The sequence below is a fragment of the Tamandua tetradactyla genome, chromosome 7 (assembly GCF_023851605.1).
Source record: "Tamandua tetradactyla isolate mTamTet1 chromosome 7, mTamTet1.pri, whole genome shotgun sequence".
In the NCBI taxonomy this organism is placed as follows: domain Eukaryota; kingdom Metazoa; phylum Chordata; class Mammalia; order Pilosa; family Myrmecophagidae; genus Tamandua; species Tamandua tetradactyla.
Window position 1 is genome coordinate 58,129,426 of NC_135333.1, and position 14,410 is coordinate 58,143,835.

The following is a 14,410-nucleotide window of genomic DNA, read 5'->3' on the forward strand; positions in this document are numbered from 1 at the left end:
CATGTGTTGGCTATTCTCAATATATTATCAAGCACCAAGTAATTAATACAGATGATTAAGTGTAGTAAAAGTTCAAAAATCGTATAGGGCTCAAATGGTTGAAGAAGCCTTCATTTAGAAGAAACAGATACGACGGGAGTTGACACAGAATGGGAAAACGAAAGAAGGAAGGAAAGGAGAAAGAAAAGGAAAAAGAAAAAAGACAAAGACAGAAGTAAGAAAGAAAGAGACAGGAAGAGAAAGAATCAAATGGGGGGTAGGGTTGGGGAGAAAAGAAAAGATAAAGGCATGTCTTTCAAGAGAAACAGATCCAATTTTGAATTCTGGCTCCATCACTTATTTGCTTCTTTAACCAAGGGTGACTCATTTTCATCTCTCTGAGTTTTAGTTTCTTCATCTATAAAAAAGGAACAACTAACCCTTACAGAATGCAGTTAGGATTAGAACAGTGGCAGGCACACAGTAGACATTTAATAACTCATAGTTGTCGCAATTATTAGCAGGATAGTTAGGCAGAAAAGCAGGAAAGAATTCTAGGAAGGAAAAAAAGCATGAGAAAATGTTCAGATAAAAGAATAATCAAGTACTACAGGAGTTCTAACTAGGTCATCTTAGCTGACTGAGACAGAATAGCAGACAATCTATTTAGGAATGCAGGTTAGAACCAAATGGTGGGAGGAACTTTTAGATTTTACCCTACAGAAATCAGGGAGCTACTGCACTTTCTAAGCAGATGAATATGTCCTGTCTCTTCATAAGCAATCAGTGACCAAGTATATATGATGATAAATGACTGGCTTCATCAACCTCAGTGCTATCCATGCACAAATCTAATCCCTAAGAACTCCTATTTCAACAGGAATTCCAGTGTAGACATTCAGGAGAGTGGTAAGAAATAGCATGTATTCCTTGGTTAGCAGCTTTTTAGATTACCTGGTTGATGTAGTTCAATAATAGATAAAAGAAAAGATACAGTGCAGTCAGCAGGGAAAGGGGATAATAAAAAGGCAGAAAAACAACATCATGAGCCTGACTCTCTAATCCAGGAATGGTGAGCCCCCTTACCTGCAAATGCCATAATTTTTACCACCTGGAGAGGTTCCATCTTATGGTTCAGAATCAGCTGTTGTTCATGTGTAAGCTGGATGCTGGTTTTTTTGCTAGAATTGTCACAGAGGAGAAATTTTTAAAAAGCAGAAAAGAACTAAAATGGCCAGGTGATGGAGTACCCAAAAATCAAAAAGGCAAATTAATGGTAAACAAAACTGACCCAAAATAAGTTCTCCCTTTAGGGTAATAAAAATGTTATAAAATTAGAATATGGTGATGGTTATATAAACCAGTAAATTTACTAAAAATCACTGAATTGTACACTTGAAATGGGTAAATCTTGTAAGTTATGTAAATTATATGTAAAGTCATTAAAACAACACTCCTCCCCTTGTTAAATGACAGTCAAGCACGAAGACAAAAAAATACATACATACACACATGCCTACACACACATACACATATGTACATACCCTGGCCAAACAGATGTTTCCTCTTTAATTTTTGTGGCCTGAGTACAAGAATTCTCCTGAAGATACAGGCAATAGAAAATGTTGTAGTGAATCCTAATAGGAAAAGAGGAGATTCAGAGATTACCAGATTCAAGTCAGAGTTTGTATTTAATTTTCCTCAGCTGTAAATTCCATATCATTTTTAATAAGGAAATACCTATCAGTTTTATGGGAAAAAAAAGTAAAAATATATCTCTAGTTGACAAAAGCAGTCACTAGGAACACAGTTCTGGGAAAGATGCACTGTTTCAATATAAAATAGCAAAAGAAGAAGGAGAACAGAAAACATTCTTTAGGGAACAAGAACACTAATCGTGACCTTAAAATAATCTAAATAAATGTAAATTCTGCTCCCAACGGTGAGATTTTTGTTTAACATAAACACAATGCATCATTTTATCTTTTGAGCCTGTTTCTCTGCTCCCTACCTCTTCTGAAATGATATTGGCTTAGAAGCATGAATAATCTATCTTTTAAAGGACCAAATGAAAGGTGCTATACCATTCACAAGACATTATTACCAAGCACCAAAAAATAAAAGAGCCTACAAGTCACAAAGGGAGACCAAAATTACAAAGTTCAATCAACAGAGTTATGGACATGATCAAACACTTTCCAAAATGACGGCATTCCAAAACCTCGACATGTTCAGGCACAGCCCAAACATCTCTCTGGATCCCCAAGTCCCCACAGTTTACAGTGCTTTGCTCCCCATTCACCGAGTGAGAAGAGGTGATTGCAAAGCATTAGTCTTTTTGATACAACAAATAACTATAATCATACAACATTTTAGTCTTTGATCTTATTAGGACAATCTGCCAAGTAAAGCATGAAGCTATATATAAATACAACAAAAAACAACATATCACACCTCCCATTCCTTATTTTTTGAATTTGCACTTAAGGATATAACTCGCCATTTGTGTATTTGTCCTACAATAATGTCATAAGCCCTCCTATTCCATACCTCAAAGCCATGAAGTGGGATATTAGGTGAACCACACTTAATGAATTGGAACATGACTCTGCAATATAACAGATGCTCTGACGTGCCCTGAGAATAAATTTTCCCTGTTTGCACTTCACCAGACTAGGAGGGCCACACCTACCCTGGTGCACCAGCCAGCCTTCCTCCTCAAGTTCACCGGTTCCAGGTCTCTCACTAGAGGAAGGAAATTCTCTCTCTGGGGCTTCTCCTGCTTGTCCCTTCATTACTGTGCTGCCTGCCTTCACCGCTCCAGACCAAGGATCAAGGCCTCAAAGGGGTGCCCATCATACTTTGGATTTTATGCTAACTGCTGGCCGTGGCCTAAAATCTTGCATCACATGGCAGCTGGTCCCCTCTAGTAATCTTGTACTTGTCTCCTACTTATTACTATACTCTTGCCACATGGGACTTCTTTCATTCCTTGTAGGTACTAAATTCATTTCTGTCTTATGGCCCTTAAATTAGCTACTCCTTCCTCTAAAATTCTCTTCCCCCTATCTTAAAATGGCTCGCTCCTCCTTGACATTCAAGTTTTAATTCAGATACTACTTCTTCAGAGAAGTCTTCTCATATTGTCCTGCCCTAATTTTTTCTGCAATGCTTATGACCAACTAAAATGTTCCTATTTAATATATTGCCTTTTGTCTTTTCTGCCTTCCCTCGCTGTTCCATCCACCTTTTTCACAGTCGCAGTAACATCCCTAATTCTTGGAAAACTATCCAATATGTAGTAGATGCTCCAATATTTGCTGAATGCATCTATTCTCTCAACGATTTGTTCATATTTCATTACTCTGGTGAATGAAACCATTAAGGTCACTCCAAATTAACAACCCAAGATGCTATAGCCTTTCTCACAATGACATGACAAGACAGACAAGATCTTTCCACCATCCTTACTTACATCTTATCATCTTATTTACATCTTCATTTATATCCTTATTTACATCTTATCATCTTATTTACATCTTTCCCAGATCCCAATGTCTCCCTAGGGAAATGTGGCCATGTATGGATGAAGAAGGCTTCTTTTAAGTAACAGTAGATTATCTAGGGCTTTCAACACCTTTCAACATAAAAACGCTTCGTGGTATCTTACAGCTATATAGCTCTTTATATTCACAAAGCACTCGTGCCCACATTTCTATAATTAAACCTCCCAGCACTGCCTTCATTTTACAGATGAAGAGCCTGAAGTTGAATGATATTAGTTTTATGGTTGCCCAGTGTGGCAGAGCTGGAACTTGTCCTTTTTAAACTCTCTGTGTCCCTCTCTTCCTTCTCCAGCTTTACCTATTGCTGATGTTAATTCCCTTCTCCCTCATGGCGTAGAGCAGCACAGCCACGCAGTATAAGGTTTCAGTGACGTCCGGCATGGTCACTGTGGAACTGGGGCTCCTGAGACAGGACAGAAGCTGCTGGATATCACTCACGCTGCTGGAAAGAAGCACAATGGCTGCCACCAAAGCCCACACGTTGACACCCTGTGGAGGGGAGGAGAGAAGAGACCCAAATCCTAGCTCACAATTAATCAAAATCAAACCAGTCAAGCAGGAAAGAAAGCAACCTGAAGATGGCAGATGGTTCAGATAACATCTTCAAATTGTCTGACCTGAGTCCAAACTTCTCAAATGATATTTTGGGGGAAAATGGAAACCCCTCCTTTTTCCCCTGGAGTCCTTTTCATTTGCATATTTGTCCTGCAATTATGTCATAATTGGATATGCGTTTTTTGTTTTCTTTAATTCATTTATATTTATAAAGTAACTAACAGAGAACCCCGCATGGAGATGATACACTCAAAATACTAGCTTGTTCCCATCTCCCCACCCATCTCCTTGTCAGTATGAGATCAGGTCTAGAAATAATCAGTAGAGTCAAGTCAAAATGAGATAACTATCAGGTGAGAGGTGAACTTTCAGGGATGGCACTGCGGGAGATATAAAAGAAGTCAGTAGCCTTTAGAGAGGAAAATCAAGATCACAGCTCTGTCATTAAAGATTTATCATCATGAAGGCAGTATGCTCCATTCAGTAAGGTCAAAGAAAACATCTACTAACACTGAACACTGAATAATGCACAAATAGCATTATCATTCTTGACATTGCTCTACATCTTGCCGTTAAACAACGTCTTCTAGAAAAGGAATGTTCCACTCAACTCTCACTGCAGACATCCTGTGAAAGAAAGTTTATTCCACCATCATCAACGACCACTTCAGTCAAGACAGAAAGAGAAATGCAGATGGCTGAATATTACCAAATGAAGAGAGGGTGAAGATGTATGTAGTGACCCAGATAAAATTTGAGAACCTCTAACCTCTATGAGGAGCCATAGGACTTGAGGACACTGAAGACTATTTTTAACTTCTCATGAACTCATTGTGTATCTTATCAAGACCCTTAATTTCACTATGTGATCATGAAAAAGCATCATGTGTCTAATGCTCCTTTTATTTATAGTATGGACAGACAAGTAAAAATTCTGTATTAACAAGAAATATATAATACAGGGAACAAATGTTAAAACAAATTGAGTAGATTGAAATATTAGTGATCAGTGAAAAGGAGTGGTAAGGGGTATAGACAAAAAATAGGTGGAACAAAGGTTAAAATACATTGGGTAGATAGAAATACTAGTGGAAGGAGGGGTAAGGGGTATGGTATGTATGAGTTTTTTCTTTTTTCTTATTTCTTTTTCTGGAGTGAGGCAAATGTTCTAAAAAAATAATCATGATACTAAAAAAAAAAAAGATCCTTAATTTCTTTGTCCCTTTCTAATAAACGAGGTACTGGCAATGGAATAGGCTGCCCAGAAATCCTTATGAATCAGTGTTCAGAGGTGGATGACCACCTTCCAGGAATATTTCAGAGAGGATTCCTCAACAGAATGGAAAATTTGATGATAAACATTTTTAAAAATTCCCTCCAAATATAAGAAACGATGATTATATAGTTGAGGGTCCAATGGACCCTCAAACAAGATTAATGCTTCAAAGCACTCAGAGATTAAGTAAAAATTTGAAAATATAATCTTCAGCTGAACTTAATCACTAACTTACTTTCTTTCAGTGAAAAAAGATACCACAGTCCCCAGTGACTCCCCACAGTCTCTTAACCTACCCCAGCAGCAACATACAGATCAGGCAGATGGTGACGCACGCACGCTTGTGCCTTGGGAAGGAGGGGATGATCCCTCAGACTCCACAACACTCTTTCAGGATCTATACTTGGGGAGCATTTAGTGGTGGCTGTATATCTGCAAAACAATCACAGACCAGTCCCATAAGAAAGATGATCATAAATATGAGTTTATGGGAAAGGCCTTCAAAAATTGCCTCCCTTATAGGAGGAAAGCAACTCACCGTATGAGGTTCAGCACACACAAGTCTGACTCCTTTTCTATGCCATAGTTCAACAGGATGCCATCCACTTTGCTGACAGCTTGCTCTTCATTCATCAGATAGCGATGATACAGCTTTTTCCAAGGAATGAACTATATAGTTAAAAAAAAGATAACACACAGGTAGAGTGACTACCAGAAAGCAGATTAGGCCACAGGTATATAGATAACCTTTTACCAACTGAGAAGCAATCATAGCTCACAATTCAAAGGTTGAGCAAACTGCGGAGAAACATTACACAAATTTTGGTTGGACACTTAGGAGAACTGGATCTTGGTCTTGGTTCCTACACTAACATGGGAAAAATCAGTGCTTCAGTTTCCCTTCTTGACCTATCAGGACACTAATGGCTCAGAGCCTCAATATGGTTAAAATTATAGGAGATCTAAAACAGAGAGATTAAAAAAAAGAAAAAGAAAATTATGGAGATCTATTACAGGCTTCTGAAAATAAATACATCATATTATTGTCAGCAATGAGAAAAACAGCATGATTCAAACATTTCAAGAGCTAAGTACACAGCTGGGATATCTTCCCAAAACTCTTCCCAAGAAGCATGGAGAAAACTCTCACTTATCCCCATCTACGACTATTCAGTTCATACCAGTGGGTAGAAATATTACGACACAAAACAGAATTCTAAACATCTAAAAGCAGAAAGATATTTGTCAGAAGCTAAGAGATAGGCCCCCAGGCAAAGAATGGAGCAAAAGTGATGTGAATTTTCCTGCAAAATCGTTTGTGCTTAGAAGAAAAATTTACTAAGTCTTTTATTTATCAATGTTCTACTCCATCCCTGAATTTTTTTCTTTTTTTATTGTGAAAAATAACAAGCAATAAATTTCAAAGCAAACCACCATCCCTGAATTTTTTAACTTCAACAGAGGTGAAGGTGAAATTCTACTTCATTATCTCTGACTTATTCCCAATGGCTAGTCTAAATGAGACATAAACTAAGCAAAGCATTCTGCTAGCCCTCAGTTTATCTAAGAACCTGAATCTGGGGTGGGATGAAGTTTAATTAAACAAGTAAAGAGCAGGAAGCGAGATCTGTAATATGACTAACTGCAGAACCAAGAAATCTTTTCTGTGAATATGGATTGCCTGATGTATCAGCCTTAAAACATACTCCAGGATGACTCAACTCACCTATTATATATAATACAATCAACTTTGTATATAAGAAATCATGAAGCACAATGGAAAAGGTAAAAAACAAACAGGACAACCATCCTTCTATCAAGGAACTCATAATTTTAAAGGGAGGAAGGCTCTCTAAAAGCGTAATTTAAAAGACCATAACGGAGGTTGCTACAGTAGCGCAAAGAACAGAAAGTGATTAATTTAAATGGGATGGAATGGGAAAGAGCAGTTAGTCTAAGACGTAAGCCTTGAAGAACAGATGAAGGGTCAACAGAGATATGAGGGGCCCTTTAGGTGGGAGTGGAAGCATAAGAACAACACACAGAGGGTAAGGAATGTGCAGTCTATCAGCAGGACACAGAAAATTACTTGCTGTGGACAAAGGTAAGTTGAAGAGGAAGTGAGCAGTGAGGCTGGAATAACAGGTTGGGACAAATACAGAAAGCCTTAAATGCCTCGAAGGAGTTTGGATGTTATTCTGAATGCAAATGGAAACCAGCATTTCTGAAGCAGTACTATAATCAGAAGTATGGGTTAGGTGAAGCTAGTTATTAGAGACAAGGTCTTGGCAATAGACCATAAGCATATTACATACCAGTGGATCATTGATGATCTCCCTCCAAAAGTGGCACACCAAGCTTAGATTCCAATAGAGATCTTCCACAGGGAGGAAAGCAAAAATATGTCTCAGGACTTCACTAGGTAGGCTACAAATGTGGCCCTGGGGTTCCTGACAGGGCAAGGTCCCAAGAAGCCCATAATAAGAGTCAGGAAGGGGATCCAAGTCAACGTTCTCAACTTCTTGCTTAGCATCTCCAGACCCTGCAGAGAGCCATGACAAACAGTCCTCTGCTTCTCGCCTGATTTCCCTGGGCCTTGTGCATGACAGGGAGAGATGATGCCTGGGGGTTTTCTTAGAAACTCCTTCCCATTGACTGGTCCCTGTAGCTAGACTACTCTCTTCCTCAAAGGACTGGGACCGCTTCCTTGAAGGCAGAGTAGATCCTGAAGAGCCCAATCTGGCCTCTCCATCACTTTCCCGAGGCAGGACACAATTGCTCTCTGCAGGAAAGATCATTTTGCCCTCAGAGTCCTCACAGTTGTCCTTGTCAACAGAATTGCTTTTGGCCATGTCATTGGTGCCTTGACGCTGGCTAGCTAGGAAGAATTCAGTACTGTGTCGTTGACATTCTTGACCTGTACAGAGAACCCAAACAGAATGAACAGGAAATGAACAATGCTGGCTGACCCAAATACAACAAACTAATTTTTAATGATCGATATTAACAGAGGAGAGAGAAAAATATATATTTATTGGTCAAATGATTACATAAATAGCTAATCCAAAAAACATTTATATTGGGTTCTATGATATAATCAGACACACGTTTGGAAAGAGACAGAGACGGGTCTCCAGAGGGTGTAATGGTCCATGTTTTATCTGGCAAGATATACAAGTATCGAGTGATATGCTGCAAACTACACACAGAATGGATGGACAAAGAGTAAGCAACTATTCACACTCACACATACACTTAGAAGCATTCTTCTGCTCCTACAACAGGAGACCTAAGTGTGTCTAAGTAGGAAGGAAGATGCCATAGGTTATCAGATTCAGAAAAACCCACTCTTCTCATCCAATCAAGCTTGCTTGTTTTTATTTTATTTTATTTTATTTTATTTTATTTTGGTGGCAGGGAGGGATACATAGGCCAGGAATTGCAACCAGGTCTCCCGCATGGTGGGCGAACATTCTACCACTGAACTACCCATAGAACCCTGACCAAGCTTTTTAAACTGAGATCGAATAAGGACTTTGTTAAAGACTTTAAAAATAAGTTTAAAAACCTTTCAATTTATTTTTATTTCCTCCTGACTGAAGCTGATACATTATTTTAAAATACAAGGGAGGGAATCAGAATTCTCTTCATAGTATTAGAATGGTACCCAATCTATTCTATACATTAACTTAATAGGCATTCATTTACTAAACACCCATGATTTTGAGCCAAAATCAAGGTGAAAAATGGTATGGTCTCTGACCTCACAGACCTTTCAGGCACTTGTGGGAGCCAAAACAGTGGTTTCAGACATTACTACTACATTTCTAAACTATTAAAAATTATTTTTAAATGCCAATGAAGATTTAAAGACTTTATCAATATACAACAATATACACGGCTTCTTTCTAAATGGCTGTACCAAAAGTTTCACTTGGAAAATGAGTAAAGAGAATGGACCAGCACTAGGTTTAGCCTTTCATAAAACTTACGAAATTTAAACTAATTTACTTCTATGCTAGACAAAAAATAATAATAATTATAACTGCCTCTGGTGCAGTCTGAAAGAAACACAGAGTTTTGAAATCTGTTAGGGGTGGGTTACTGCCTGATATTTTCTTACTGTTAATTCAATTATACCAATATTTGTAAAGAGCCTAAGTACATGCTCAGCACTAGGACTATACATTAGATATATACATGCTGACAAAGCCTTTGTCAGTAAAGAACTCACAACAGCAAAGTTGACTTATATACACAAAACAATACATAAAATATCAAGGGAAATATAATTAAGCTCAAAACTGTGGGTTACAATTAGAGTTGTTTCAAAAAGTGAAAGAGAAACACAACCTACACAATTTAAAGAAGATCAGTTAAGATTTGAGATGAAATCTAAAATTAGAGATGTCAAGAAAGGAAGAAATGCTATCTAGTTTGTAGTAAAAGGTATTAACAAAAATAGGAACTTGTTTGGCACATAGGGATGATGAGATAAAAAAATTGCCTGAAGTGGAACTTTCATGTAATACATATCAGGTGATTGCAAACTTGAGCTTGAGTCTATAACACCATTGGAGAGACATTTTACTACAGGCTCTTGAGAAGGGGAGTAACATGGTAGAAAATGGTATTCAGGAGTATTGCTCAATGACATATGCCAAATGGTTTGGAAGACATAAAATCTGGTGAAGGCTTACTGCAACATTCTAGGTACTTGTTGACAAAGGGTTGCTACACTAGTACCGTGGACAAAGGACACAATCTACCAGGAAAGCAGTGGATAAAGAAACATTTGGGAGGAATACAAATGACATGGTGGACCTGGTGATGACGGCTGGACAAAGACGACTAATGAAGACTCAAGTAATCACAGTGTTTCAGGACTGGAAAAATGGTGATATTGGCACATGTTTTCTATCACTTTATAATTAAGCAAGCTGATGAAATTCATTCCATCATATTTTCCCAGGGCTTTTATCTACCATTATGATGGTAGGAATTTTCATGGAAAACTCACAAATAATTTTAAAAAGTGTCAAACTATAAAATCAACAACAGAACTATCATCATAGCAATATTTCCAAATACTTTTAAAGTGGGAGAAATTCAAAGGCCACACACAACTACAGATTCTGAAATGTGAGATACTTTGCTGGAAGACATACCCTTATTCCCTCTTTTTGTTCTGGGTCTAGGATAGAGACCATGGTTTGGATCTCTGTTTGTCCATCTCTGGTTGAAGGGCTGGGTCACAGCCAAGTGACTCCGAGCCAAATCTTGGCAGTCGATAGCTGTAAGATGTTGCCACTTAAACCGTCTCACTGTTTTGTACCAAGAGGCAGAAGAAATGGGATATTCATTAGTTATCATCCATTCTACAAGCTAGCCAGTAAATTATATTCAATTTTCAGGAATACAGTGGCTGTTAACTGATTTTGTGGGCTACTCCAGCCCTTCCCCTCTCCTTTACATGCCCATCAACATTTAGTCATTTCATGGAACCTTAGCATTCCTTCCTTAGGATTTAAGAAAGAATTCTAAAGTAAGACCCATTAAAATGATTTTTTTTAACTTACTATACTTTCTAGAAGCCCTGAAAATGCTCATTCAAAACAGCTGTGACTAATGGATAAATGAAGATTTGGCAACTTTTTCTTGACCTTTTCCAAGCCATCTATGTTCCCAGTATTGGTTACGTTTTTTAAAAAATAAACTCATTCACTATTCCCTGTATAGACCAGCCTCTCCAAGTCTAGAAGCAAATAACAGTGATGAATAAAACAAGTTATAAATTCCTTAAGTGAAGAACCACATTATATTCCTCTCTTAGCCCCCAAAGCACCTCCATTCTGGGCACTGAGTAAAGAGGATGGAAACAAGGTTCCCAAGATAGAAAACAATCTAACGCACTTTTCAGGACCTTCAGAGGAGGAAGTTTTATATTCTCTCTTAGCAGTACATTATAACAGCAGTTGGACCTAGGATTCTGCCTTAAGAGCATTGGAATGTTTTGTTTGTTTTCCTGAGTCCAATTCCTTTATTTGTTACTTTCAAACCTACTATTTCCACCCCTCACCCCAGAATATTTAGTTTAATATTACCCACTCTGTCAGATAATTCTTTATTATGTTTAATGAAGATTCTTCATGTTTCTGTGTTTATTATTGCATGGGAGATCTAGCTACCTCTTTATGCAGTAAAGATGAAAATAAAATAGTAACACTTGAAAAAAAAAGAAGAGGGGGCAAGGGCAGATATATAGAATTAAGGCTACCCTTACGAAAGAAGATGGACAAGAGAGTTTAAAATCAGTTTCTCTAGTTTATTTTCACAAGTTCTAAAAAATACTTGAGTAAATTGGAGTGGCAAACAGCAGAATACACTCAACATTTCCTTTAAGCATGAAAATATGTCTAAAACCAAGGCACTACTGAATATAACTGGCAAGGCTTATATTTTCCATAGGCAATGCTATAGCCTCTCTATCGCCAATCTCCCCAACCCTCAGCCTCTACAAAAAACAACCCTTTTGAGTTTCAGTTTATTCTTTTGAGGTTTTACAATAGCTAAAAAAAAAAAAAAGTTTAAAAAAACTTCATGGATATTTCAAGACTTTTTAAAACTTAATTTTACATGCAAAAACAGCTCCAGAAACCCCTCTATTAGGATGCTAAAAACCACTTTACTATATGAATTTAGAGTTAATATTACAAGTATGCTTAGTCCATTGAAAGCAGACCCATACGGCAGGTAGACAGTTGACCCAACTGGCCACTTAGTAATTGTATGAAACAGATCACTTAGCCTCTCTAAGTCCTGGAGAGGTTTTAAGAATTAAATGAGAAACGCTTGATAAACTATAAAATCTTACACAAACTTATCTTCTTACTACATTTAACAATGTTTAGATATGGCCAATTAGCATAAAACCCTGGAATATCTTACAAATTATAAAGATGCCAACTAATGGCAAGACAGAAGTGCATCAGCAGTATATCCACAGCCAATTCTGTAACTTGGAAATACCTTAAAAAGTAACAAGTATAAAAAGTTGAAAAACAAAAATATTAGCAAGTAACATGCTTCAAATTTTTTATGAATGGAAAAACACATATCCTTTCTACAGTAATGGTTTTGAAAATTGGATTTTTCAGTGTTGTTGGACATATTCCTCTAAACCAAAATCCAATAATCTTACTCACATTTAGACAAAAAATGAATTTGAACATTCTTTTTAAAAATTAAGTATGAAATGTTATCTCTTCTGTTCAAAAGACTTACATTACAAAGACAACAACCTAATTACGAATTTGCCTGAACCAGGACCTCTGGTCAGACTGGCAAGAGGGATCAGGGAAGGATATACTGGGCCTTCTGGAATACAGACAAAGCCTAACCTCTAATTCAGGTGTTTCAAATACACTTGGCTCAACTGCAGTATTCCATCCAATGACCCTGTCCATCCAAGATATCTACTGTCCACTTTTCTATCTCTTCAAAGATCCCTGACTGTCTGTAATTAGAATTGGAGATAGTAGAGAAAAGTTACCGGCAGACAGAGAATATCTTATTTGAAGAAGGTGAAGGTCTACAGCCAAATTGGCCTGGAGAGGAAAATCTTCCTTGAAAGAAAAATCACAGAGAAACAACAGCATTGACAATATCAAACCACCCAAGTTCAAAATGATTAGGACTTTGGTGCAAGTCATACACCTGCTCAGCTAAACTGTATAAGCCAGGTAATGTTAGATTTCTGAAAAGTAAAGGGACATAGAACCAACTAGAAAAGCTAAAAGGTTCAGATGCTCACCCAAATCTACCGTAATACCCAAAAGGTAAGAGGTACTCTAAAGTTCACCCTGTGTGTGTTAGTACCTCTTACCTTTTGGGTAACCGTGGTTCACACACAGGGTGAGCTTTAGCAATGATGACCTAATAAAAACATTCTAAGGCATTGATCAACTAGATATTAATGTCTTCATTACAGGCCTAAGAGTCAAAAGGACAGTAAATCTGCTCCAAGGAGGTAAGGAACTATTTTGTCTTTTTCATTGCTGTACCCTCTGCACCTAGCACAGTGGCAGACATATAGTACATGTTCAGTAAATACTGAATGAGTAAAGGAAGTCAAGGAACAAGGTACAAATGGCAGGACTGGGTGTTACACGAGCCTAAGCCTGAGTCTCTAGGCATTTGCTGTAGGACTGCTTCCATGTGGAACCTGGCCAGGGTGGACTACACAGGGTTACCTCCCCAAAGCTACCACTCCAAACAGACAAGATGTCAGAAATACCCAAAAAGAACTATTTGGGGGAGAGTAGGTAATATGAATGGGGTACGTTTTTACTTATATATTTATTTTTAAAATATATCTGAATCTTAAATACTTGTTGAAGTTAAATATTTGCAGTTATCTAACAAAGGCAGGAGAAAAGAATGTGCTAATAGGAATGAGCTGAACACAGTGTTCTGTCTCCAGAAAGTTCTCGTATAGGAATGAGCTGAACAGTGTTCTGTCTCCAGAAAGTTCTCGTATGTTCCTGTATACTCTAGCTTGAAAGCCATCATGCAAGGAGCTAACACTAGCAATTACGGGGAAGGGAGTACATCTGGAATGGCATCACTGAGGTCATGACTATTTGACTGGGAGCAGGGTTAACACTCTTGTTGAATTTATTTATGAAAAATAGCTTTTCTAATTTTAGCTAGAGGTCCAAAAAACTAAAATGTATGTTATCTACCTCTCAAGTCTCCAAGAGATGAAGGTGTGATGCACTGAACTGGGGGCCGGGAGCTTAGGGTCTCTCTCCTTGCCTTATGGAATTAACGAGTCATTCAACTTTCCTGCACCTTATAGGCAGTGTAATGTGTTAAGATCTTAAGTCGAAACTCCTCCATTTAGTAGGTACATTAGCTAATTACTAAAAGCCTTGAATCTCTTTCCTAGAAAAATGGAGATTATAATAACATGCCACATTGAATTCACAGAATGGTTTTAAGGTTCAAATAGGATAACATGTGAAATTGCTAA

The 14,410-nt window shown here is 37.7% G+C and overlaps 1 protein-coding gene across 9 annotated transcripts in view; it reads right to left on the reverse strand.

Annotated features, from left to right (window-relative positions):
* FBH1 (F-box DNA helicase 1) overlaps positions 1-14,410 on the reverse strand; it is a 75,419-nt gene that overhangs the window by 55,050 nt on the left and 5,959 nt on the right. For all 9 annotated transcript variants that reach the window (XM_077169505.1, XM_077169498.1, XM_077169499.1 and 6 more), the window contains 7 exons: positions 10,545-10,700; positions 7,692-8,293; positions 5,915-6,045; positions 5,673-5,808; positions 3,844-4,034; positions 1,524-1,616; positions 1,066-1,160 (listed from right to left, as the gene is read on the reverse strand). In XM_077169505.1, coding sequence (XP_077025620.1) covers positions 1,066-1,160; positions 1,524-1,616; positions 3,844-4,034; positions 5,673-5,808; positions 5,915-6,045; positions 7,692-8,228 — 1,183 coding nt within the window. In that variant the 5' untranslated portion in view covers positions 8,229-8,293; positions 10,545-10,700. The remainder of the gene's footprint in view (positions 1-1,065; positions 1,161-1,523; positions 1,617-3,843; positions 4,035-5,672; positions 5,809-5,914; positions 6,046-7,691; positions 8,294-10,544; positions 10,701-14,410) is intronic.